At 41.5% G+C, this 24,285-nt stretch overlaps 3 protein-coding genes across 4 annotated transcripts; 1 reads left to right on the plus strand and 2 right to left on the minus strand.

Moving 5' to 3' along the window:
* Positions 1-34: 34 nt before the first annotated feature.
* LOC140356286 (dynamin-2-like) lies at positions 35-16,121 on the minus strand. 2 transcript variants are annotated; one of them, XM_072441135.1, is made up of 21 exons: positions 15,878-16,121; positions 15,176-15,523; positions 13,859-13,932; positions 13,573-13,722; positions 13,044-13,247; positions 11,374-11,472; positions 11,138-11,298; positions 10,776-10,918; positions 10,529-10,664; positions 10,325-10,392; positions 9,987-10,125; positions 9,665-9,751; positions 9,511-9,581; positions 9,371-9,425; positions 7,895-8,008; positions 4,500-4,609; positions 3,780-3,894; positions 3,508-3,672; positions 3,153-3,379; positions 2,452-2,625; positions 35-2,190 (listed from the first exon to the last, which is right to left on the minus strand). In XM_072441135.1, exons 2-21 carry the CDS (start codon positions 15,334-15,336, stop codon positions 2,145-2,147), a joined length of 2,499 nt encoding a protein of 832 aa, XP_072297236.1. In that variant the 5' UTR covers positions 15,337-15,523; positions 15,878-16,121; the 3' UTR covers positions 35-2,144. The 2 variants fall into 2 exon arrangements, with proteins under 2 accessions (XP_072297236.1, XP_072297235.1); XM_072441134.1 differs by having other exon boundaries at positions 11,138-11,472.
* Positions 16,122-19,189: 3,068 nt separating this feature from the next.
* Positions 19,190-21,957, plus strand: LOC140356281 (myocilin-like). The gene is made up of 3 exons (XM_072441129.1): positions 19,190-20,012; positions 20,575-20,682; positions 21,037-21,957. Exons 1-3 carry the CDS (start codon positions 19,550-19,552, stop codon positions 21,840-21,842), a joined length of 1,377 nt encoding a protein of 458 aa, XP_072297230.1. The 5' UTR covers positions 19,190-19,549; the 3' UTR covers positions 21,843-21,957.
* A 617-nt stretch (positions 21,958-22,574) lies between these two features.
* On the minus strand, positions 22,575-24,226 carry LOC140355704 (polyisoprenoid diphosphate/phosphate phosphohydrolase PLPP6-like). Its single transcript, XM_072440360.1, has 2 exons — positions 23,773-24,226; positions 22,575-23,204 (listed from the first exon to the last, which is right to left on the minus strand). The coding sequence occupies exons 1-2, from the start codon at positions 24,116-24,118 to the stop codon at positions 22,783-22,785; spliced, it is 768 nt and encodes a 255-aa protein (XP_072296461.1). The 5' UTR covers positions 24,119-24,226; the 3' UTR covers positions 22,575-22,782.
* Between the last annotated feature and the right edge of the window lie 59 nt (positions 24,227-24,285).

Genomic DNA, 24,285 nt, shown 5'->3' on the forward strand with positions numbered 1-24,285 from the left:
GCCTCAGTGACACAGAAAAACAATACAAACACTATAATATACCAGGATTTTATTGAGGATCAATACAGAGACACAGAACATAACAACCAATGCAATTCCCCCATTAAACATTATATCCTCTAAATGCCGTCTTAACTGCAACTGTAACCATTTCACTGTTGGTCTCCAGCTGTTTTTTAATTTTATTTTATATTCTCTGACTACAATATGCTTTGGCAATACAGAATAGCTATTGATGCCATTCAAGGCTGCCTAAATTAGACAATTTAGTGAGACATAGAACAATTAAAGCGCTAGGGTCCTTGATGAGGTCTTTATGATCCACTTGTCTCTTATATCATTACCTATATACATAAGAACACAGTTTAGGCCCACATACACAATAACAGACAGACGGAGAAGCACTTGAAAACTGACAATGCTGCCTATAGCTTTAAGGCAGACACTGACTGATCCCACTGCTTTCATTGTGATGCAAAAAGAATTGAGAAAGGAAAAGCCTGTTTTATGGTGTGCATGGAGTCTCAAACCTGAGAAAAAGGCCTACTGAAACATTTCAATAAAACACTTCTCTTTACAAATCTTGACAGTCAGAATCTACATCAAAGCGTAAGGTTGGAAAGGATCGCAATTTGACCAATAATACTGCACAGGTGGACACCGATATTTGGTTATATGTATTGTTATTTATGCCGTTTCCATGTACAGAATACTATAGGTGCTCCTCAGCCTCGCTATGTGTGTATGGCTGCTACTATAACACAGGAACAACTCACAAAAGTCCAACATATATTTTTACCTCAAGGGTTTTTCTAGTTCATCAATAACAGCGTTCATGAAAACGGTCACAACTGAAACGTCAACAAACGTGCAGACGGACGGCACATGCACTCAGGTCTGAACACACTCACACACACTCATGTAGACTGTAGTGATCATAGATATAGAACAGGAGATGCCACATTCTTACAGCCTGTGTCTATAGCGGCCATATTCAGGAAGACATCAACGCAGTATTCTTGGGGATTTTTTTGTTGTTGTTGTATCTTTTTTGTGAACATATGAATGTAGGAATAAAAATGTTATGGCACAGGTCTAGTAAAATCTGTCCAGAAAGATGAAACTGAACAACATAAAATAACACATCAGATGGGAGTGGTTATTTAAAGACTAATATTGTTGGACCTCTTCTTACTTTTAACAGTAAAAGCACCTTTTGTCAGAGTTAATTATTTAACTATGGGGACAATAATGGGTGGTTTGCCCACATGGCTGATACAGAGACATACACAATCATTCTCTCTCACATTCATTGTTTATGGCCATCAGTACATAATATACATGTCTTTGGAGAAACCTAGACATGGGATCATCATGGTGGAGCATTGAGTTGATAACTGTCTAAAAGAAGAATGTTGTCCAATACATTCAGCTACTATTTCTCTTTTAATGTTACCTTCCTAATATGGCTGGCATTTGAGTACCTTCCTGTATGACTGAAAAAGGTGAATGTAGCATCCGACGGTCTTACATCTATGGAAGTGGTCACAAACACATACTCTATATACACTCACATACTAAAATACAGCTTGTGTTCCTAGGAGAACATTAAGCTGATAATTAACACTTAAGGGTGATATACAATAGATAAATTAATACAATACTAAATCAATTTTCAGCCTATAGAAATTCATCCCCTTCCCTTGATACATCCACACAAACACATACACACTCTACATACACACACTTCCATGCAATCAAAGCAGCGTATGTGCCATGCTGCATTTGGAATGAGGAGGGCAGTGCGACTGCTGAGCATATTTTCATGGAGAAGCAGCAACTGGGGTGGAGGTGACGGTTTTGGCAAAGGGTTGAGGGCTAAAGGAGGATCCAGGGAGTCATACTGGGTCAGCAAAGCAAACCTGGACCACAAGTGAGCAACAAGCGCAACATACATATACACCACAAGACAAGTACCATACTGTACATAGATATATGGACATCGTCACCTGGCAGGAAATCGAGGGTCAGTGGGGTAAAGACTGAGTGTCTGCATTAAGGAAAGACACAAACAGCAGAGCCATGGCTAAGATAGAGGAGTACAGAGAAGATGAGATAAGGGAATAGGCCACCCCTTCAGAAGTTTAAGATGGAGGGGCTTGTCTTGTAGGAGATGGAGGGGGCCGCCGGCTTGAGAAAAGAATAAACACAGATTAGAGAGTCACTTACAGAAGGAAAAGGGATTAGAAAAATGTCCAGAATGTTTTCAACTGCTTTTTTTGTTTGTTTTATTAGAGGTATACAGTGTCTTCTGGGTTTCAAGATTATTTAAAAAATGGAAAATCTATGGTGTATTTAATGTATTGTGTGTTTTTATGAATTTTCTTTTATTGGATATATTGGAATATTGGCTACTTCTCATGACTCTCTGGAGCATTGTGATCTACTCACCTGGGGATGCTCGGGGGAGCCCTGTTGGGACGACTGGGGGCCTGGGGGCTTTCAGCGCTATTATTGAAAGGTCCCAGAGGTCCAGGGCGGTTTGGTGGAGGGGGAGCCCCTCGAGGAGCAGGGCGCTGGCCTGAAGACATCCTCCGGGGAGCAGTGGGGCTGGGGGGAGGAGATCTGAGAAAGAATATGACACATTAATTAGGCCCGAGTGCCACAAGCTGGCGAGAGGCCTATTAGGTCCGTAAGCACACACACACTCACTAACGCCCTCCTCCACTCATGCACGTTCTGTGTATACTAATTACTAGTAGGAAAATTGAACATCATCGTTGTAACGGGCAAAGCCCGTGTGAAAGTGGGCATGAAATTTGCCGTTTGCGCAGACAAAGTCCGAATTGCGTCAAATTTGAATCAGTTGTTAAACCCTTCGCCCTAAACCTACTTGAACTGAAACAAACTAATTTGACAGCCAAGCCGTGGCAAGGGGCAATCATTGCCGCTTGCTGCTATATTTATTCATTATTGTTATATTATTAGTGGACATGTATACTATATAAGCCTCACTCTTATGGGGTTGTTGTGGATTCCATATAAGTACAAAAATATTGTTGTTTTTGTTTTGTTTTTTCTTTCTTAAAAATTCAGTATTTTGTCATATCAAATTGTATGTATTATTTGCCTAGCAAACAGTTGTGCTGTACCTGCGATTGATACCCATCCATGAGGTATCGACGGGCGGAGGCATAGGAGTGGTAAACGTGGTAGTGGAGATGTCACCGATGATGGCCAGAGCCTCCTTCAGGGCCTGGTGGGTCCGCAGCACCTCGTCCCTCCTCTGGGCCTGCTCCTGGGACTCATCCATGAGGGCATTCTGATCACCAGCCGAGTACAACTGAGCCAAGAGCTCTGCATTGATGAACTCCTTCACCTATGGGAGCAACAGTTTGTAGTTTAAATAAAAAATGTGAAATATATACATATATATATATATATATATATATATATATATATATATATATATATATATGACAAACTGTAGTTAAAAATAAAGCTCACGTTGTTGATCATTAGATGCATGATAGCCTTTGGCATCAGGTCTCGGATGCATTTATTCACAATAGCCATGTAGGAATCCACCAGGTTACGGATGGTTTCCACTTTACGCTCTAGCTGAGGGTCCATTGAGAAATTATCTGAGGAGCTTGTGCTCTCACTCTCAACCTGGAAAAAAAAAAGACAAGGCCTGATGTTTCAGGTTTCTAATTGCAGATGAGAGCAAAAAACTGAGAAAAAAGCCAACTTTAAACAAAGTTATTAAGTGTACTAACCGTGACAGTCTTTTCAGGATAGACACCTGCACGTAGAAGAGAAGACTTCCAGCTGTCAACATCATCCTGAGTATCACAGGCCAACTCCAAAGTGCGATTGTCTTTGTAGACATTCCTAGAAATAGAATTAAGAGTGTATACTCTCAACAGCTGATAATATTCAATGTTTACGTTATACTATAGATTTTGATTTTATTTGGAATTGATTAATTGTGGAGTTAAATTCATATATTTTTAAAGAGTTTTTATTTAGCCAAGCCTAATCATTTTGCTGTCACTGTAGCACTGCCTTTTGGAAGTACAGTAACCCTTTATTGGTACAAGCAGATGGGAAAGAATCCCACTAGACTAGATCATTTTCCCATCATTTTCAACTCCTAATACTAAACATTTTGGGTGCAGAAAAAGTATGCACTGTGTGTTGAAGGACTTTGCTCAGCCTACATTATGTGGTTCAAATTTAGGTTCATATTAGTTATTTAATGAGACAGTGACAGGGGAGATGCATTGAACCATGTTGTAGAAAAAGTGCTAATTTACACCTGTAGTTCCTATGCAGACTGATGTTAAAGTTCAAATAAGCAAACATTCAAGGGAAATAATCCTGGAATAACCAGACCATCATAAAGGTTTTGTACAGACATCCTGTACATTAACATACAAAATGCACTGTTGTTGTTGTCGTCACAAGAGCAAAAAGACTCTGACATTACAGCTGACCTTGACTCAGTGTTGAAGATGCAGAATATGTGCTTGCTCGACATGAAACTCTTCTCCATATCACGGACCTTCAGGTTGTCCAGGGGCAGCATGTACTTTTTCTCTTTCTCCTGAGAGAACAAAAGATACACGATCGTGAACAATTCAGTGACTCATGGTGTACAATGAGATTCTTCGATTTTGGCATGTTTTTTTTTTTTTGGTGTCGTGCAACTCTTGTGAAGAAAAGGTGAAATCAAAGTAAGAACCGAAGGGTGTCAGGAGCGAGGTGGAATGGGGGAGAGAATTTGAGGGGGGGGTTGTGGTGCACGTGGTGGGGGGCAATGGGAGGAGAAGAATGAGAAACAGAGAGGGCGACCACATGTGGAAGTCATTAAAGAGCGGGTCAAGACACAAGTCCTTCTTCTTCACTGTGTTCTGCAGGAGAGTCCTGGGAGGTAACAGCTCAGGAAGCGCTAAAGCAACGGAGGTGATGTTGAGAAATACTTTGAGACAATTTGACTTTATAAAGAAACATGCAAACGTCTAAAGCGCAAAGACGTCTACAGTACTGGCCATGTTTGTCCTACATTTAACCGTCATCCCTGTGCCTGTCTTTTATATCCCTCCCCCTCAATATTTTTTTAAATATTTTTTCTTTCCATTCCAGAGGGGCCCACTTCCTGCCTAATTTTTTTGAAGAAGGGAAGAGAGAGAGCGGGAGAGAGAGATTAAATGACAGCCTGGCGTTAAAACTCAACATCTGGTAGTGCTTAGCTGCACACAGAGGCGGGAGAGTCGGGATGGCGGAAAAAACATACACTGGAGTAGATTTCCATAAGATTTACAAAAGAACCTTTGCAAATGTTTGGGAATTTGTTCAGAGATTGGCAAAGTAAAGAGTGAGGTTCATGAAGAAGACAGGATAAGAAAGTCTGCAAATCAGTCTGAGTTGCATTTCCCTACGGGGTCACTCCACCCCATATATGGTCAGGCGTGGTCCCCTCCCTCTTCCTCCTGTTCCCTCTTTTTTGTAATATCCCCTCCCTGAGTGTGCAGCCCAGTCTGTCCCAGTCAGTCGTATGAGAGAATATGCCACGTCAAAGCTGGATACTGCTGATGGCCGGCATGATGACCTGGACTGCGAGAGAGGACCAACGCTTTCCAGACTTATACCAAAACAAACAAACAAGAGAGACCAGCCCCACGGCGCACAGCGACAACGAATGCATTTCGAGGGCGCCACGATGAAGGGGATCTTGGTCAAGCGGGCACAAGGCGGCGAGCGCGCATCTGGATTGGTAGCGGACAGCACCAGGCCTGGCTCTCAGCTCCAGCTCCGTCCACCCAGTGTTCAGACTACCTGTTCATTATCATACTGGTGTACAGTAGTCTGCACATTGGTTAGACTGGGCATGGACCCTCTTCTGTCAGTCTGTCTTTAAGCGTGCCCTGTCTCTATCTCTCTCTCTCTCTCTTTGTGCTATTGTCATTTCAAGTCCAAAAATGTTTGTGTAATTTGATTGCATCTAATATATCTTCCTTCGCCTGTACTAATTTAACATACCAGTGATGTTGTCCATTTGTATATTGTGTAATCTAACACTCACTACATCCTCCTTACTCATTACAGGAATAAACATTGACACTGATCCTCACCACTAACCATGCACTGGACAAATGGCTGTGAACATGTTTTAAATCTAAAAAGTAATCCCCATTTTAACAGAAATGCTTTAATTTGATCTATAGTCAGATATTCAAGCAGTTATCCTGGTGCCCTGGTGAAGCTGTGGTCAAGTGGGAGGAGCCAGCATAGAGCATAGAGTACACACTGAACGAAGCAGGGCCAATCAATCAAGTGGAGTTTGAAAATACAATCAGATGCCTCCAAAGAGGTATGTCAGTGGGTGGCCAAATGGATTTAAAACTAAAGACAGTGACGTAGGTATAGGAGATGGCATACAGATAGACAGAACTGTAGAGCTAGAGTAAAACATATTAGTTCCTATGGCTATGAAGACGGATTCAGTGACGTGTTGTGGTCGTTTAGGGAAAATGAGAGTAAACACACGGAACAGAAGATTATAATGGTCATTAATATATACGGTTTTGGGACAGTTATCAGATAAACCGTAGTGATCTTGACATTGAATAGAAAAGGCTCCCTTATGCTAAAACATTGGACGCTGATGTTTGGATTATAAACTTGTGATTTTGCTGCCAAGAATGTGAGCAGTTCCAAACTAACTGCCAACTCCGCTTAGAAAAAGCACATGCATATGTGTGTGTGTGTGTGTGTATGTGTGTGTGTGTGTGTATGTGTGTGTGTGTGTGTGTGTGTGTGTGTGTATGTGTGTGTGTGTGTGTGTGTGTATGTGTGTGTGTGTGTGTGTGTATGTGTGTGTGTGTGTGTGTGTGTGTATGTGTGTGTGTGTGTGTGTGTGTGTGTATGTGTATGTGTGTGTGTGTGTGTGTGTGTGTGTGCTTTGTATGTGACTATAGAAAGTTCAACTGAAATATATAATAAGCCACGGCAGTCTATAATTTGCTCCATCACCACACTTACGTATCAAATGGCAGCGTGTGGATCTAGTGCTGTGTAACCCATGTGTGCTGTCTGAGTGCTGCCGAGTGCCTATGAGGGAACATTTGGTTAAGATTGGGATAGCGCCAAATTCACAATGAAATAACAAAGGCCCAAAGTCTCAGTTGAAAGAGAAGGGAGCAGAACAAACAATCATACTGTGTTAATGATTAATGGAACTAAAAAGAAAGGGACACGTGCGTAGGAGAAGATCTTTACACATGGCATTTTTAACACTAATATGCTACCTATATCATTCACTACAAATGCATGGGCTGCAGAAACACAAGATGGTAGCTCAAGTTCACCCGCTAACCCAAAGGCTGCCGGTTTGATCCCTGAAACCAACGCATGCCATTTCCCTTGGGCTCGATACTACACCCACTGTTTAAAGGTGTGAGTGGTTATGGTTGGACAGGCCATAGACACAGAATGGCACCCAAGTTACCAAGTGTGAATGAGGAGGGAATTTTTGAAAACATAAAACTTGCTCTGAGAATAATTACATTGTTATTTGTTGTTATTATCTACAGTTTGTGAATCAGTTTGAAACTATATTGTATTTCAAAGCCAAAAAGTTGCAGTGTGTCTGCCTATCTACACTTGCTGTGCAGACTATCCTCCAACTTGTACAGCAGGCACAGACAGGCAGATATCAGTCTGACAATGCAAGCACCACCTGTGAAGGAGACTTTTAGCACCCATGGGTCTACATTTACCTGTATTGTGATATGTGTGGACAAAAATTCAATACAATATAATATTAAACGTGTTGGCTTTGAACTGTTTTTTTTTTTTTCTGAGATTTTCTGGGACATGTTTTCCTCACCTCATCATCTTTGAACCAGGACAGGCTCTCCGCAGTCAGCACAAACCAGTATTCTTTGGCTCCTCCCTTCATGATGCTGATGTTGTTGATGGTCAGCCACCCTTTGCGGATGACCTAAGAGAAAAAAAAGTCACAAGTTAGAAACTAGAATTATATACATTTACCCTAAATGCAGTGTTTCAATAACAAATAATAATTAATTTGTTTTACAATGATAGATTTGTGAGGTTAGGTGTGTTAAGTGTCAAAAGAGTGTCAGACAGCAGTGTCAGTGTACACAGGCCTGCAGTGTTAAATTGTTAAGTAACCACTCTGTTAAGAGCAATTGTGTGTTGAGTGTGTTAGTCATATTATTAAAACAAGCTTTTACAAACAACTCCATAGGCATAGTGCCTAGTGATTATTGAGTTAGATAGCTGTCAGTCTTTGACCACCCATTACTCACAAAGGTTACCCAAATAATGAATGCAAGACACTAGAGGCAAAAACGGCCAAACAATTTGAACTGATATCAACTTTATGAGAATAGATTTAGTTTACAAACACAAATGTTGCAACATTTTAGAATAAGAATATTAGAGGATACTACCAATAAGGGGGAAAAACATTTGAAAAAACAGCTTTCCGAAGTAAAACAATATTTCAAGTGCAGATGTTTAGTATTTTACCCACAGTCTCTGGCTTCAACAGCCTTGAACCTTTTGGTGAGCTTGCAGCTTTTAGACATTATTGACAACCCCTTGTAGTCAAAGGGTGGGGGAGGGTGTTAGGAGTAAAGGACCAGAGAATAAGCTCTTACAATCAGACCTGAAGCAGGAGGAGAGGAGGCCTGCAATAGGAAGAACCATAAGACTCCCTGTGGTGCTAATGACACAAGGCAATCTGTGCCCCTGTCAAGTACAACCTAGAGCATACAAGCCTATTAATAGCAGGAATCCAAGATAATACCACAAAGGAAACAAGTAGTAGTAGTAGGCAGATCATAGTGTAACAGAGCCCCACACAATGCGAAGAAGTGTTACTACACACATGAATAAGATGGCAAGCCAGAACTAACGAGCTATACTCACCAACAGACAACCATTAGGGGGCAGTAGAGAACCTCACTAAGGGATAGGATGAAAGGCGGCACATTCATGATACAGGAAGGGTTCAAACACATAGGGAAATGTCTCAAAACAGTTACAACTAAAAGTGAAATTTACTTATATGGAAATATGGAAAAATAATAACATGGGTGAATGTCAACAAACCTAAGTATATACATGGCTTATACTTTTATACTGTAGACTTAATACACAATGATCTCCAAAGTGGGGATTCCAAATTACTATTCACACATTAAAAGTAGTAAGCCAAAATAAATAAATAAAACATGAGGAGGGTAGGATTGTGGCAGGCAAGAGTCTGCAGTAGTCTTGTGAGCCTCTTATGACTTTCTACTTGTTCTCTGTTATGTGTGTGTAGTGGTCTCACCTGATTCCCTGCTGCCCCCTGGCTCTTGTTGGTCTGACTGCTTCTCTGCTGTGCACTACGATGTAATGATAAAGAAGAAGAAAAATGTTAGCGCAAAGGAACTGCTCTATTTTAATAATTTACTGAAATAAAATGTCTACTTGGCAAATCCAATAAAGTCTTCATGATTAGTGTTGATGTACGAAAGCTGAACATCAATCAACAGCAACACCTGCACAAAATCAAGATGCAACAAAGGGAGGTAAATAAAAACTTTGTTAAAAAAATTTAATTGTAAAAACAAAAAAGAGGTACCTGATCCTTAGCGCGACTCTCTCTGTCTCTAATATGGGCAGTGACAATTCTCTCAGTTTCTTCACGAAGTCGGGGGAAGCATTCCAACTGAAAACACATTAAAATGCCTCTCAGTCTTCTTTTTACACTTTTTAAGCTTAGGTAGTGTCCTTTGACTATCAACTCAATTAACCATCACGGCATTCTGAAATCCAATTGTACTTGCATAGTGAGTTGCGATTAAATATTAACAAAGTAATATGTTATTAAAAACTGTAAAAATATGTATAAGACATATTGCCAAACAAATAGACAGGAGTTCCCCAAAGGCCATGACACTGACCTTGTTGGAGCACTGGCGCACAGTGTTGATCAGCTCCTGGATGACCATGTCCACACACTTCACACACGGCTCCTTCAGTTTTATCACCTGCTTCTTCACTATGGCTTCAAATGCCATGTCAGGTGTGAACAGACCAGTCCTAAAGGCAACAAGGAAGATGATTATGACTTAAATTGTAAAAAAAATAAAGATAACTGATAAATGTAAATAAAACTATATAACTAATTATAAGGGTAGGTTACACTTTTTCTCAAATATATAGATGTAGATATAGATAAGCTTGATATTAATTGTGTCATAAAATTGCACAAACAAACAAAGATTAATGGAATTGTTACCTGATACCATGGATGTTCTTTATGGCATAACTAATTTCACGACGCATCTCCTTCTCATCACACTCCATCTAAAGTGCAGACCAGAATTGGTTGATAGATATTGAATTATATTAGATATTTCAATTATTGTATGTGCAGTATGTGTTTAATGGAAAAAATAACGTAAATAAATAAAATCATGTGTCCTGCATTAGTTGTATGCACCTTGACCAGTTCAAAAGGGAAGCGCTCATGAAAGATACGGTTGATTTTGGCTCCTCCGGACAGCTCCACTGTGTCCACCTGGTCACCCGAACCCTCAATTCTCTTCTCAAAGTCTACTGAGAACTGCTGCACCATTCTAACAGCAAAGTGTAAGATGTTACTACAAGACATGCTGGATCCTTAAAAATATGTATACTTTGACTTGAGAACAATTGCATCGTGGGAAAATTAGGCATGGTGGACTGACTGCAACAGCTGCTTGGTTTTGCGGGACGGGTCATCGGGTCGGTATCCCCGGTATTCCTCCGCCTCTTTATCCAAAGCCAACAGCTGGGACTGGAGTTTACTGCGGAACGCCGGCAGAGTGTCCCGGATGTGGTTGGTGAGTTGCTATGGAGACGCACAAAAGTCTATGAAGGAAAATCTTAAAACAACAGTTCTTTACTCCTACTTCTTGCAGGGGAAAAAAATCTTAATTGGAGCGTGCACTACTGAAAAGCGTCAACATTTGTCTTGCTCTCACTGTGCAACAGGGGAAATTTGTCCCGCCTTTTTCAATCAATTTTGCAAAGTGCACAGTGGAAACATAAGCTGTAAATCTGTGATCACCTCATTGAGAACTCTCTGCAGGTGAGCAGTACCCATTTTGTCAGCCATATGTCTATAGGCTGGGTGGGACAAGAAAAACTTCCTCTCAGCCTCTAGAGCAGCCTTGATGTCTTTTTTTCCATCTATGTCCTTCTGACTACGATTCACTACACCAATATAACCTGCAGAAAACATGAATACAAAACCTGATAAGAAACATGCCACAAATAGAATAAACACTAGTGGAGGAGACAGACCTCGTCGCAGTGGCAGCAGCTTATTCTCCAAAACGTCTCGAGCATCTGTTCCTTCATCCATCAAATCCAGTTTAGTGATCACGCCAATAGTTCTAAGACCTAAAAACACCACAAGATAAGTTATGCAGTCATACTTGATACAGGTTGCTATAATAATTTGAAAGCTTCTTGCCACTCATTTGATTGGGTGAAAAGAGATAAGATAACATCATTACACAACATCTGCAGCTTTGCTTAACAAATCCAAATAGTCTGACATATTTACATATTTATAATTGCTTGTGTTCATTTTGAGAATGTCTTTTGCTATAATACATTTATTCTCATCTCATCTCATTTTGTGTGTGTGTGTGTGTGTGCGTGCGTGTGTGTGTGTGTGTGTGTGTGTGCGTGCGTGTGCGCGTGCCTGTGTGCGTGTGAGTGTGCGCGTGTGCGTGTGAGTGTGTGTGCGTGCGTGTGTGCGTGTGAGTGTGCGTGTGTGCGTGTGTGCGTGTGTGCGTGTGAGTGTGCGTGTGAGTGTGCGTGTGTGCGTGTGTGTGTCTGGTTGTTGTGAGGAATGTGACCTGCAGCACTGTGAGCCCTTAGGAACAACAAAGTTGACTTTAAAATAATAAACTTGACTCAGTCCTTTAACATTGAAGACTAGAATTAATGTGAGCATATCATTTACATATTGCAAGTTTCTATTCTTTCTTTTTATGATTGTTTAGGAATTCTCAAGTGCATTTTCCAATAAAAGCAGATGGGGGATTCAATCTACAATTCAAAGGCTTCTGGTTGTTCTTGATATCTTGGATGTAAGCATGAATAAATACATGTATTAATGCGTTTTCCTCTCTGTGTTCCTGCTCCTCCTCCTGTCTAATGTACAGTATCTTCTTTTTGATTGTCCATCTTTTTGAGCATCATGAGCTGGGACACTTTGTCCAACCCCACCCCCCTCGGTCTCTCTTCTCTTTCATTCTGCCAGTGATTCACCTTCCTCTGCATCCTTCTTCCCGTCTGATGGTTAAAGTCTCTGGATGTAAAACTCCATCTGATTCAATTGTCCTTTTTAACCTTACGTAGCCCTCATTGAAAGATTAATTCTAACATGGCTCCCTTCACTTCCAGTCACTTCCAGTTTGATTTGTGTGTTTCGTAGCCTCTCCTTTGCTCTTAGGTTTCCCCATAGCTGCTATTAATACTCTGACACTGATCAGTCCTTGGAAGAAATTCAGTTTCCACATTCAAAAAGGTCAGAGCACAAGGTCACTCCGTCTAAGCATTGCACGCTCATTCAGATGTGTTGGCAACAAATGTAGTGCTAATTCCAATATATTATTATTGTTATTTTGTCAAAGTAAGTCAAATAAAGAAATTAATCGTTGTTTTAAAAAAAAGTTTAAAACTTATTGAATTTGAGGAGGACTAACATCACTGCAACTATTTGCCAAGGACAATTTTGTTCATTAAATAAAACAACAGCTTCCCAGTAAAAAGAAAAGTCTGTGGGCCGTGTGATGTGTGGTGCTTTTACCGTGCTTTAATCATCTTTGAATCGAATCATTTGTAGCACAACTTATCAAATAGCTGATGAGTTGGGAGTTCAATAAATTAATCCCCAGATTCACAAAGCCACTTTTACCATTTATGTATTTCTATAGAAGGGCATTTTACTTTGATCTTACCCTGCGGATCCACATCCTTAGACAGTTTTAGGGCGTCCGAGTTGGCCAGGTCAGTATTGGCCGGGGTAACGGCTAAAATGAGGCAGCTCTCTCTGCAGATGAACTGCATGATCATGTCCCGGATCTGCTGCTCGATGTCCACCGGCTGATCTCCGACTGGGACCTTAGTGATCCCCGGCAGGTCAATGAGGGTCAGGTTCAGCACTGCAGAGGCGAGAATGGCAGACCTCAGATACAGTCCAAATGAACCACTTATTACACATTTAGATAGTACGCAACATGTTCAAATGGGTGTATTTTCCTAGTATCAACCTACGGTATTTCTACGATATCAATATATATATACAATTACGGTAGGTTCATATTGTAGAAATACCGTAGAACTACAATATTGAGTGTAAAATTTCGAGTGTTTGTCTCTATTTATAATTCTGGAAGATATTGTTACCATGGATACTTGAAGTCCTAAATTAAATGAAAAATCAGTCAGTATCACTAACAAGTTTTGTTTTAGAAATTAGAGCTGTACCGTGTGGGGAGTAGACCCTGAGGTTGATGGGGACAGGAGAGATGCCTTTGTTGGCTCCTGTAACTCGATCCGTTTCAGCCTCGATTTCTTGGCGAACCTCATCAAAGTCTGTGAACTTTTTCCCTTTACAATGAAGAAACTCAGCCCATTCTGAAAAGAGTAATAAGAGGCACCGATTAGCAGCACATTTGATTTCAATTCCAGTGAAAAGATTATGACAAATGTAGGGACGGGATTTTGCATGAGATGTATGCAATTGCGGGGGGGTGAATTTGGCTGCACATACCTGCAGTCGAGCTGATAAGCTGCAGCACCAGGGGCCTGCGGGTGACAATGCCAGATCCACGGGGCAAGAAGTCCCTGAGAAAAAAAATCTAAATAAGGTCATATCCACGGGAACACGCATCAGTTTCCAAGACCCTTACTATTGACATTAATTTTGCTTCTTTAGGCACGTTTAGCTGCATAACAACAACTGGGGTAAAAAAAAATGTCTTTCTTCTTCATCATATTTTAGTTCTGAGATTGGTTAATTCACACACAATAGTTTTTATTTAATACATTTCTTGCAATCCTTATCCTCTATGGATCAGTTGACAAGAAAACATCTAAAGCTAAAAAAGACATCAGCCACCAGAACCCCCCACACTGGAGAATGGGTGTGGAAAATAGACTTGCCCACTTGAACATTCAGCACAGTGCAAAGGTAATCCCGGACAGAAGGACCATTAGTCAGCAGGGCCGATCACAATGACGGCTGCAACAAAACTAAATCAATGCAGTCCATCTTACAGCAGAGAAACACATGGGCCCTGTTTACTTGAGGTCATCTGCTGTAAATTCAAATGGACCACACAACTAAACTGAAGGGGAAAAAAGTAAATATATATATATATATATATATATATATATATATATATATATATATATATATATATATATATATATATATATATATGTAAGCAAAAATAGTCGTTACGATGTGCACAAGTATAACAAAATCTGAGGCCATCACAACGTATTGCAATGAATGAACACTATCTAATTGGTTGACAAAGAAATCATTCTGGTTGCATTTGAAAGCTGCTAAGCTATGTCATATGGGAGCACTAATGAATACCTAATATGATTCTCACTGTGTCTTTTCCAGTTGTATTTGAGACAACTCTACGTGTAATAAGGCTACATGTAATTTGGACATTCTACCATAAAACATATGACCTTAAGCATTTTCTGTACATGTATATTTTAAACAGAGAGAACAAAGAAAATACATTTTCACCTAAGACATGAGACCAAAAAGAAAAACTAAAGCTGAACCAAGAGTCTTTTTGGCATTCAAAAGGCATAGTATGAGTTTATTCTGGGACTCTGTAGGCATGTATTTGGAATGCAGGTCCCGTTAATGCAGGTGTAACGTACAAAGCAGCCTCCTCCACAGACACCTGCAGTAACCAGAGCATGAGACCAGCACATGAGTTGTTTGTTACACTAAAGCTCACGGAAAGATGCTTTGAACTCTGCGCTGAGAGCTTGGCCTCGTAGGCCTCTTATGTCATCGTCAAGGAGAGGGGATTATCCTATTTCTGGTGGTCATTTTTACCTGCCCACAAAGTTCTCCAATACGGAGCTTTTCCCTGCGCTCTGGCCGCCCACCACAGCGATCTGCGGCAGGTCCAGGTTGCACGCCTGTCCGATGGCGCTGAAGGCATCCTGCAGTCTGTTGACCAGCGGGATCAGGTCCTCCATGCCACGGTTTCCCATGGTGCCTTTAGTAGCCGGACCCGAGGATCAGCGAATGGAGACACAGCAGAGACAGGGAGTTGGAGGAAGAGATGGGGGAATTGGGGATGTGTCGCTGCTATATTAGTCCAGGATACCGCGGTGCTTGTTGATGTAGTGAAGTCATCTAGCCGCGCACTGCCCCGGGCGAAAGCGAGGCTCGCACGGACTGTAGCAGGAGGAAGCAGACAGTAGAGAGGTGAAAAGAGACCGGGCAAGAGGTGAAAACAGAGCAGGAGATGAGAAAAGACAGGACAGACAATTGCGCAGTTGCTAACCACCAGCACCAGGCCGCCTCTCTCACAGGGAAACAGAAACCCTTGCCAATGTTCTGCTTCTGTCAAGGGCATTTGATAAGGACAGATTTACCGCCAAACCGCCATGAATAATGGTGCATATGGCACATTATTAATGCAGACGAACAGTCCATGCACATATATGTCGTGGATATAAGGTTACAGGTCTGGATGTGTGTTACAGAGCTGGTGGTTGCATTGCTAAACTGTGCGTTTGGTTGCGTTACCTCGCCTCAGAAGATCCTCGTTGTTTGTGTCCCTTCGTCCTGGTCGCTGTCCAGTGCTGAAACGACGACAGGCTCCAAAGACAAGTGTCAAAGACAAGACAATCCAAGCGACAGGAAATCCCAATGTTAGCTTCGTGTTTGCTGTATTTGGACCGTAGTCGGGGAAAATGACAGTGACTCCCTATTCTCAACACAAATTTGTGTTTGACAGATTATTTTTTTTTTCCCCTCTCTCTCCCCTTTTCCGCGGTGTAATTGCGAGGCTACGTCAGCGTAAAGGCAGTGAGCACAGCCAATGAGAGTGACGCACATAAAGTGGAGTCAGAAAAGCGTGCTTTGTGATTGGGGGAGGATTTCAGGTTCGTCCCGTCCCTGTTTACATCCGTGCCATTTTTGCCGTTTGTGAGTCATGCGGCACGGCTGCGCATCGCTGCAACACAAGAAGTGGACATATTCCCCGCAGTAGCAGCCCAGTACCAAACATAAATCTGTCATTTCATCAACACCACGGGCTCTGACAGTCCTTTGATTAGTTTACAATGAAAGCAGCTGATCCCTTTGTCATATGAGTCAAGAATGTGCGTTCAAGTGCGCGAGCGAGTGTGTGGGTGGGTGGGTGGGTGGGTGAGATTTTGGCACACTGGTTAATTGTTAGACTGTTTAAGCATCTGTTTAGTTTAGTCCTTCATACCAACCACAGTGAAGGGCTGTATCTGCATAACTTGGGCTATTGAAATAATAAGTCCACAGTAAAATCCTTAGAACAGAGAATAGGATGTGTGTTATAAAGGGGAACACAAAATGTCTACACTGTAAAGTGAAGAAAACGCGGATGTCCTCTTCCTGCCTAGCTGCCACTGTGGCAAGCTGTGTATTGTGATATTAAAACATTACAAGGTTGCACCCCCACCCCTTTGACCGACTATTATACAGAATCGATTAAGTTTGGACTTGGCCCTGTTCGTCATAATCAGGCCTCCTCAGTGTAGTGCCATGAGCAGCCGCTAGATGGCACAAAAATCCAGTTACTTCAGCTTGGCCTGAGGAGGCTTTACATGATAATGACACAAGAATGAATTCATTAATGAAATGTCGATTACGTAACTTAAGTGGCTTTTAAATCCGCTGCGTATCTAGGTTTGTATTTGTGGCCAGTAAGAAAACACATGTTTCAGAATATGGTGTTGTGAAATAGTTGAATACACATAAAACCTCACTCTATGGTGGGCCATGAACTCTGACCCCATGAGGGTGAACAGGGGCATACAGTGTCAGAATCACCCCTAGACTCCTTTCTGTCGTTAAAATGTGTCTCACAAGGCCACTTCATCATGTTTTATGATGATGAGAGTGTTGAGATCACAAATCCTATAGGCAATAGGCACTGTAATATACTATCTAATGTCCAACCTTAATATAAATGTTGGTATCCATACCCCTCTGTCGGCTTTATGTTGTAGCCGACTGATTTGCTTGTTTCAATCGGACATAAATTATGTTATGTCTCTTGGCCAAGTCCTCCTTGTAAAGAATCTGGCAAAATAAAAAAGTGTAATTGAAAAAAAATAATTGAAAAATACATATTTTCACAGTTTCTCCTCCAGATTTTTGTAATGCAAGACGCAAATCAGTCAGCCAAATCAAAAAAGTCAGCTGTCACCATAGTAAAACTGTTATTAGGAGGAGTCTGGCCCCATCTCATAATTCATACCTGTAAAATAACCATGAGGAGAAGAGGAATTAACTGCAACTCTTGAATATATATATTATGACTCAAAGTATTCCGTAAACACATACTCATATAAACAAGATGTCGCCAGTGGGAAATGTTTTAAAATTCCTTGAGTTTGAATGCATCCCTCTTTGTCTGACAACAACCTGTGACTACACTTTGGTGGAATGTGTTTGTCCCGGATCACGAAGCTCTCAAATGGGGAGAAATTCAAAGTGAAAGAAGAAAATAAAGCAGTGTCACTTGACAGAAGTTTTCTTTGATCCATCATCATTGTAGAAGAGTCCCTAAACAACTTCATTCTTTTGGCAAAGACACAGGCCTACTGCAGTGCTTTATTTTCATTGAAACAATCTTTTGAGTGTCTTAAATCAGAAATTATCTGGATCTAGACCTAGTGCCTTATTGCCTTTGGTTCGTAGATTTTCGTAACAGAAGGTAGTATTTTGATGGACAGTAGGATAAACAACGACGCTGTTGCAGTGGTGTTTTACAAACCCTGGTGTGGTGTAATTTCACGTTGAGAAAATGAGAATCGTCACTTTGATTTCAGGGACCAAGCAATTGGCTAACAAAAACTGCAAAATTGTATTTTCCAAAACAAATGAATGGTGTACCCCCACTACATCAAGCTTGTTACAAGCTGCCACAAAATGACTTAAACTACCTGGTCTTTGCATTATGTATTGAATAATACATATGGGGGATCCATCAAGAGTTTGGATTTGCTGATGGATTTTACTGTCAACATAATGGTAGTTCTTTCTGCTTCGTACATTATTGACTATGGTCATTTATGTATCTATGGTGAGAACCAAATTAAACATTTCAGAGAGGCAAAGGTGAATGCCCCCACATGCTAGGCATTCAAATAGTGCTTGCTCCCAACAGGCATTTGGTAAATAGACCGGGGTCTGCAGAAGACTTTTGTTGCTCAGGGAAAACAGAAGAGTTGAAGCACACTTACTGTGAAAATACAGCCAACCTCTCTCAACTTCCCAAGATCCATAAACAGTCTTAAGAAATAGTTTAAAAATAAGCCTGGAAAATATTAAGAGCAGTGTGGTCACACTCCACAGAGAGGACAATGGTGATCCTTTTGTACTTTCTTTCCTGTGTCAACTCTCTCAGATGTGCTTAGAATTAATCTGATCATTTACATTTGATCATTTTCACACATTTATCACCTAAATGGTGGGGCTGGCCACACACAATTGTGCATTAATTTGATCAATCACCTCGATTGAGTTTGTAATTGTATTTTTCTGCTATAAATAAGAATTAAATTATAAATCATGTAGTTGAATACACATTTTATCGTTGAAGTTTTCAAAAGCTAAGTAACCTGGTTCCATGGCCTGTTTTCTTCACTGTTTAGTGGAGTCCTGTTGTGTCTAATTTCTTTTGCGTGTGTAAGACATATGTTTGGGCAGTAATGACAGCCTATGACACTTTTCTCTCCAGACTGACGACTTGTTGCGTCTTAGACATTCCTGTGACACTGAGATGAGGGGCGTAAGGTGCAGGTCTGTATAACTCCTAATGTGTTACAAAACTGCCCACATACTCCTGACCACAACACCCTGGAGCCATGCCATAAAATTGTCTACACTTAATGACATGAAAGTAACTGAGCGTTAAAGGGGAAGTAAACCGCGCCACAGCTGACAGAGACATTAGGAGGCACTCTTCATCCAAAACAACATTCAAAAATGTACAAACTGCTGAGAGGCAATGAAAAAATGTCTGTCCTTTTACTGTTTTTATACTTAACCTACTCACAACACAAACACATGGATGCTACTAACACTCCCCACCTATCCTCGCCCCCTCCCACCGCCAAGACTTCACTGTATAAATATCCATGTCCCAGGACAGTCAGGATTCAGACCTGCTCTTCCAACTGAAGTCAAAATCAGACTAAAAGGCAAATCTTCAAAATGTGGGTCCAGGTGTTTCTTGTTTGTGGCTTTACCGTATTTAGCCAGAGCCTCGCTGAAAACCAAGGATCTTTCAACCATAGTCACAACGACAAAGGACATTGCCAGTACATCTTCACTGTGTCCAGTTCGGATGGGTCCAGCAGCTGCCCAGGCGCTGTGACAGAGAGAGATGGACTCCTGTCCCGACTCACCCTTTTGGAAGCGTTAGTCAACAAGCTCGTCGTGGGCACGGGTGGAGACGTAAAGCCCGATGGAGAGGATCTTCAGGAGGCCTATGCTCAGGTGACGGAGGAGAGGGACCAGCTGCAGCAGGACAAGGAGAGGCTCACCAAGCAGATCCAGGAGCAGCAGAGGAGACTGTCCAAGACCAGCCTGGAGGTGGAGAGTCTCAGGCTGAAACCATGTCAGCAACACCACACTGGAGGGAGTCAACAAGACAACAGGCACAGACCAAACACTGGTAGGACCTACACTATAACAACATGCAACTTCAGTCAGTGGGTATCTGGTAATAAGAAAAGTTTTTTAATGAAAGTTGCTCCAGAACATTGAAAATTGCATGGATTTTTTTAAAAAAAGAAAGCAGGGAGACAATGTAACATGTTCTACAAATCAAATAACATGAGAAAATCCACTGTAAATTGAATTTAAGCAATTTGGTCATTTTGGAAACTTGAAATAAAATACAATGTTGATTATTACATTTTGTCGTGTTTATTGAAACAAAAATAAAGTTACAAAGATGTTTTTTAATCCAATGTGAAAAATATATGAATTAATTTAATTAGTGAGTGTGTTTCAATTTGCCATGAGATGCTTTAACATAGTAATTTAAATGTGCAATTATATGTAGTTTTGATACTATAACATGCCTCAGTTAAGATCCACAAATATAGCTTAGTTGGCCTTTGCGTTGGTTAAGTAGGTTAATGAGGTCTTTAGGAATTCACAAGTCTTCTTGTGTGGCTATGTGACCAGCCATACTTGTTTATGTTTGACTATGGGTCGCTTTCCGTTTCCAGGTTCTGAAAATAGTTTGAGCACAAATGCATACCAGGAGATGAAGGCGGAGGTGACAGAGGTTCCTGCATCTCATCTCCTACCTGAGAGTAACCAAACATTCAATAAAGGTAAATATGAAAGAGCATGTGATATTCATCTGTCATGTTATCCTGACTCCTTCACATACATGCAGAAGTACAAACTAAATAACAGAATTGAGATTTTTATTCAGATAATTTGTCTCTGTGGAGATGATATTGCTTCGCTTGGAATGTTCAGTGTAACATTAAACTTATCAAACTTACATTTCAGTTTAGGTTCAATTATTTTTGTTGTTAAAAAAAAAAAAAAACATTATTACAAACTGTAACTTAACCTGTAACTTGGCCTAGTTTACAGAGGATGGACAAAAACCTAACAATGGGGTTAAGAAACTTTCAACTTAAACCTGACCTCATGATCTTTGACCTCGTGTTCTTCAGGTTGTGGAGAGCTTGTGACTGTTGGAGAGCCAGTGTCCCACAAAAAGGCAGAAAGTATCACCGGAAAGTATGGAGTGTGGCTGCAGGATCCAGAACCACAGGGCACTCTTTACACTAACAGCACAGTGTGGCGCATCGATGCCGTGGGCAAAAACATTCGCCAGCTCTTTGCATATGAAGACATGAACCAGTTCTCTCGTGGGTTCCCAATGAAGGTCCTCCTGCTGCCTGAGCCTGTGGAGAGCACTGGAGCCACAGTTTACAGAGGATCTCTCTACTACCAGCGCAGGCAGAGCAGAACCATCATTCGCTACGACTTGACATCAGAGAGCCTCGTGAACCAACAGGATTTGCCCCGCGCCAGCTTCCATGGTCAGCACCCGTACTCCTGGGGGGGCCGCACTGACATTGACCTGGCAGTGGACGAGCAGGGACTGTGGGCGATCTACAGCACTGACGAAGCAAAAGGCGCCATTGTGATTTCTACGCTGGATCCGGAGAGTTTGGAGGTGAGGCAGAGCTGGGAGACTAACCTCAGGAAGAACACAGTGGCAAATGCGTTCATGATCTGCGGGCGTCTGTACACTGTGGGCAGCTACACCGCACCAAACACCACCATCAATTACATGTTCGACACAGCCACCAACGCAGGGAGGGCCATAGCTATTCCTTTCAAGAACAAGTACAGGTACAACAGCATGGTGGACTACAACCACGCCCTGAGGAGGCTGTTTGCCTGGGACAACTTCAACATGGTGACCTATGACCTCAGGCTGCTGGAGAGATCTGCCCATGGCACCAGCTAGACTTCAACAACACCAACAACACAGCTTCTGGACTTCAGTACATACCACTGTCTGCATATTTCTTCTCATATATGTACATTTTTCTAAATAAAATAATAAAGCTGGTACATAGCTATACTGTATGTGTATGGCTGTAGATTTAATTAATGGATCATTTAAATATCACTGTTCATAGTATTTTTCTTATCTGTTTTAAAAACTGTAAAACGAATGGATGAAAAACATCTGCTTCCTTACTTTTAATACAGGAATACAGAATTATAATCTAATAAAATACTTAGTTTGACTATTTGTACATGTTTGTATGCTAGCTATAATCACATACATCACAGATATAAAGCAGAACATCCTCTTGGCATATATTTCAGACACAAAATATAAAAATGTTTTGCATTAGTTCACTTAAATTGACATGTCATTAGACATTGAAACAGTATGGTAGCAAGCACAAAACAGAAGTGTATAGTAATGATGTGGTGGACAATGAGACTGATCATGCTCTTTGACATTTTCTCCCAGTAAGACATCTAACATTATCTTTAGCGACACAAAAAACATTCTCACTATCATTTACCAAATCTATAATCAGTCAAACCTTTACAGTCTTAGCAATCTGAGACCAGTCAAATGTATACAATCTAATCAAATTTATTCACAAGTAATTATGTAATTCAAATAATAAAATTTGAAGCACGAATAGGCAGTAAATTCAAATGATCTTGATTTCTTGGCAATGGTGTTTCAATGATGAATAACATCCCGTCTGTGTCAGGATACAGTAGGTTTATTCAGCCAGTAGTTATGTAACTGATGCCAGATGATATTAGGCCTCTTTAGGTGTTTCTCAAAGGTCCTTCATCAAGCGGGTCCTAATTGGAAAGACAAATCTTTTCTAAAGTGTGAAAATCACAGTTGTTGCCCTTTCAGTCCCACAGACACTCTACAGAGCCCAGTCTTCTGTCCACAGTTCACTGTAGGCCCTGGTGAACCTTTCCCTCACTTTGAGCAGCAGAATGTCCTGCAGACAGTCCCAGGACACCCACAGCCGCTCCACCAGTCCATACTGGCAGTAGCCCATGGCCAGGCCGAAGCCCACATCTGTCACATAGTGTCTGGCCAGCAGCAGTCGGGACAGACTGACCAGAGAGGCCCATCCCAGGACCAGCACCCGCATCGAGTCAGTGTCCACCAGCTGCGCCATCAGGAAGCGAGCGCACAGGGCGGCCCGCGTGGCATGACCAGATGGGAAAGAATACTTCTCCACAAAAAAGGTAGACAAGATGTCTGATCGATTTTGGACAGGCATTCGTCGTCTGACCAACTTTTTCAGAAGTCTGACCATCATCAGGTCAAGAAGCAAAGCTGCAAATAGAAAATGTACATTTAATATAACTTCATATATATTTAGTTTAACTTGAATTAAACTTTTAAGAAATATTTATGACGCCATAAAATAATTGTTTTAACTATTGGGGTGAGTTGCTCTAAATTAGTCTTGTACACAAAGTGTACTGCCATATTAATATCAAAAACAATAAACTAGAGGATAACTTCTGTCCCGGTCCTGGTCGGTGAGTGTCAGTGAGTGTCGGTCAATGACAATCTGTGTACAGAAAAAGCACAGTTGTCACGTGCATGTCCATCAGATCCCTCAGCTGTGGCCTGACAGTGGAAAACTTTCCATGGCTGATCTTTTTTGGGTAATGGGGGCACACAGAGAGTGCATGAAGCTGCTGCAGAGATACATGTCTGTGATGATAGGAACATATCAATATATTTTTTATAAGTTATTACAATAGGCTATAACAATTTCAACAATCTGACTAGTAGCATCACTCTAATAACAACGTGCAAACGCTCCAAACTGCGGTGCAAAACAAAACAGGGTGAGATGAGTGTGATTTATCATGTATATACAGACATATCTCACCCAGGGTCAGGTTGAGCATGATCTCCTGCTCCTCCGCGGTCTCCACACGGAGCAGCGTGTACACGGCGCCGCAGAGCCACGGGGCGACGTGACCTGAGAGCTCCACGAGCCGCACCAGGGGCCGTATGCTCCCCCACGCCGCCTCCTCACAGGAGCACACTCCCAGGCGCTTGGACAGCCACAGGTCTATGGCCAAGAAGAAGCGCAGAGCGATGGACACGATGGGCTGGTTGAGGCTGACAGAGAAGTTCTCAGCTTGAGCTCCAGGCGGGAAACAGCTGGAGCTTCTGCGCCGGTGGCACGACGCCCCGCGACAACTGTTCCGTCTGAACACCGAGGTGGACATTTTATGAAGTGAAGTCCTCTGACCGTGGACAGGAAACACTTGAATCCTTGTTGCCGCTGATGCAAAACCTGGACAAAGTTGACCACAGACTACTCTGGCCACGTTACTAACAATTAAAAGAAAGCATAAAAGAACAAAGCACAAACTATAGAGCCCATGTCTTTAAA

This window comes from Eucyclogobius newberryi, unplaced genomic scaffold (genome assembly GCF_026437365.1).
Source record: "Eucyclogobius newberryi isolate DKJ021-1_F unplaced genomic scaffold, fEucNew1.0.hap1 SCAF_12, whole genome shotgun sequence".
In the NCBI taxonomy this organism is placed as follows: domain Eukaryota; kingdom Metazoa; phylum Chordata; class Actinopteri; order Gobiiformes; family Gobiidae; genus Eucyclogobius; species Eucyclogobius newberryi.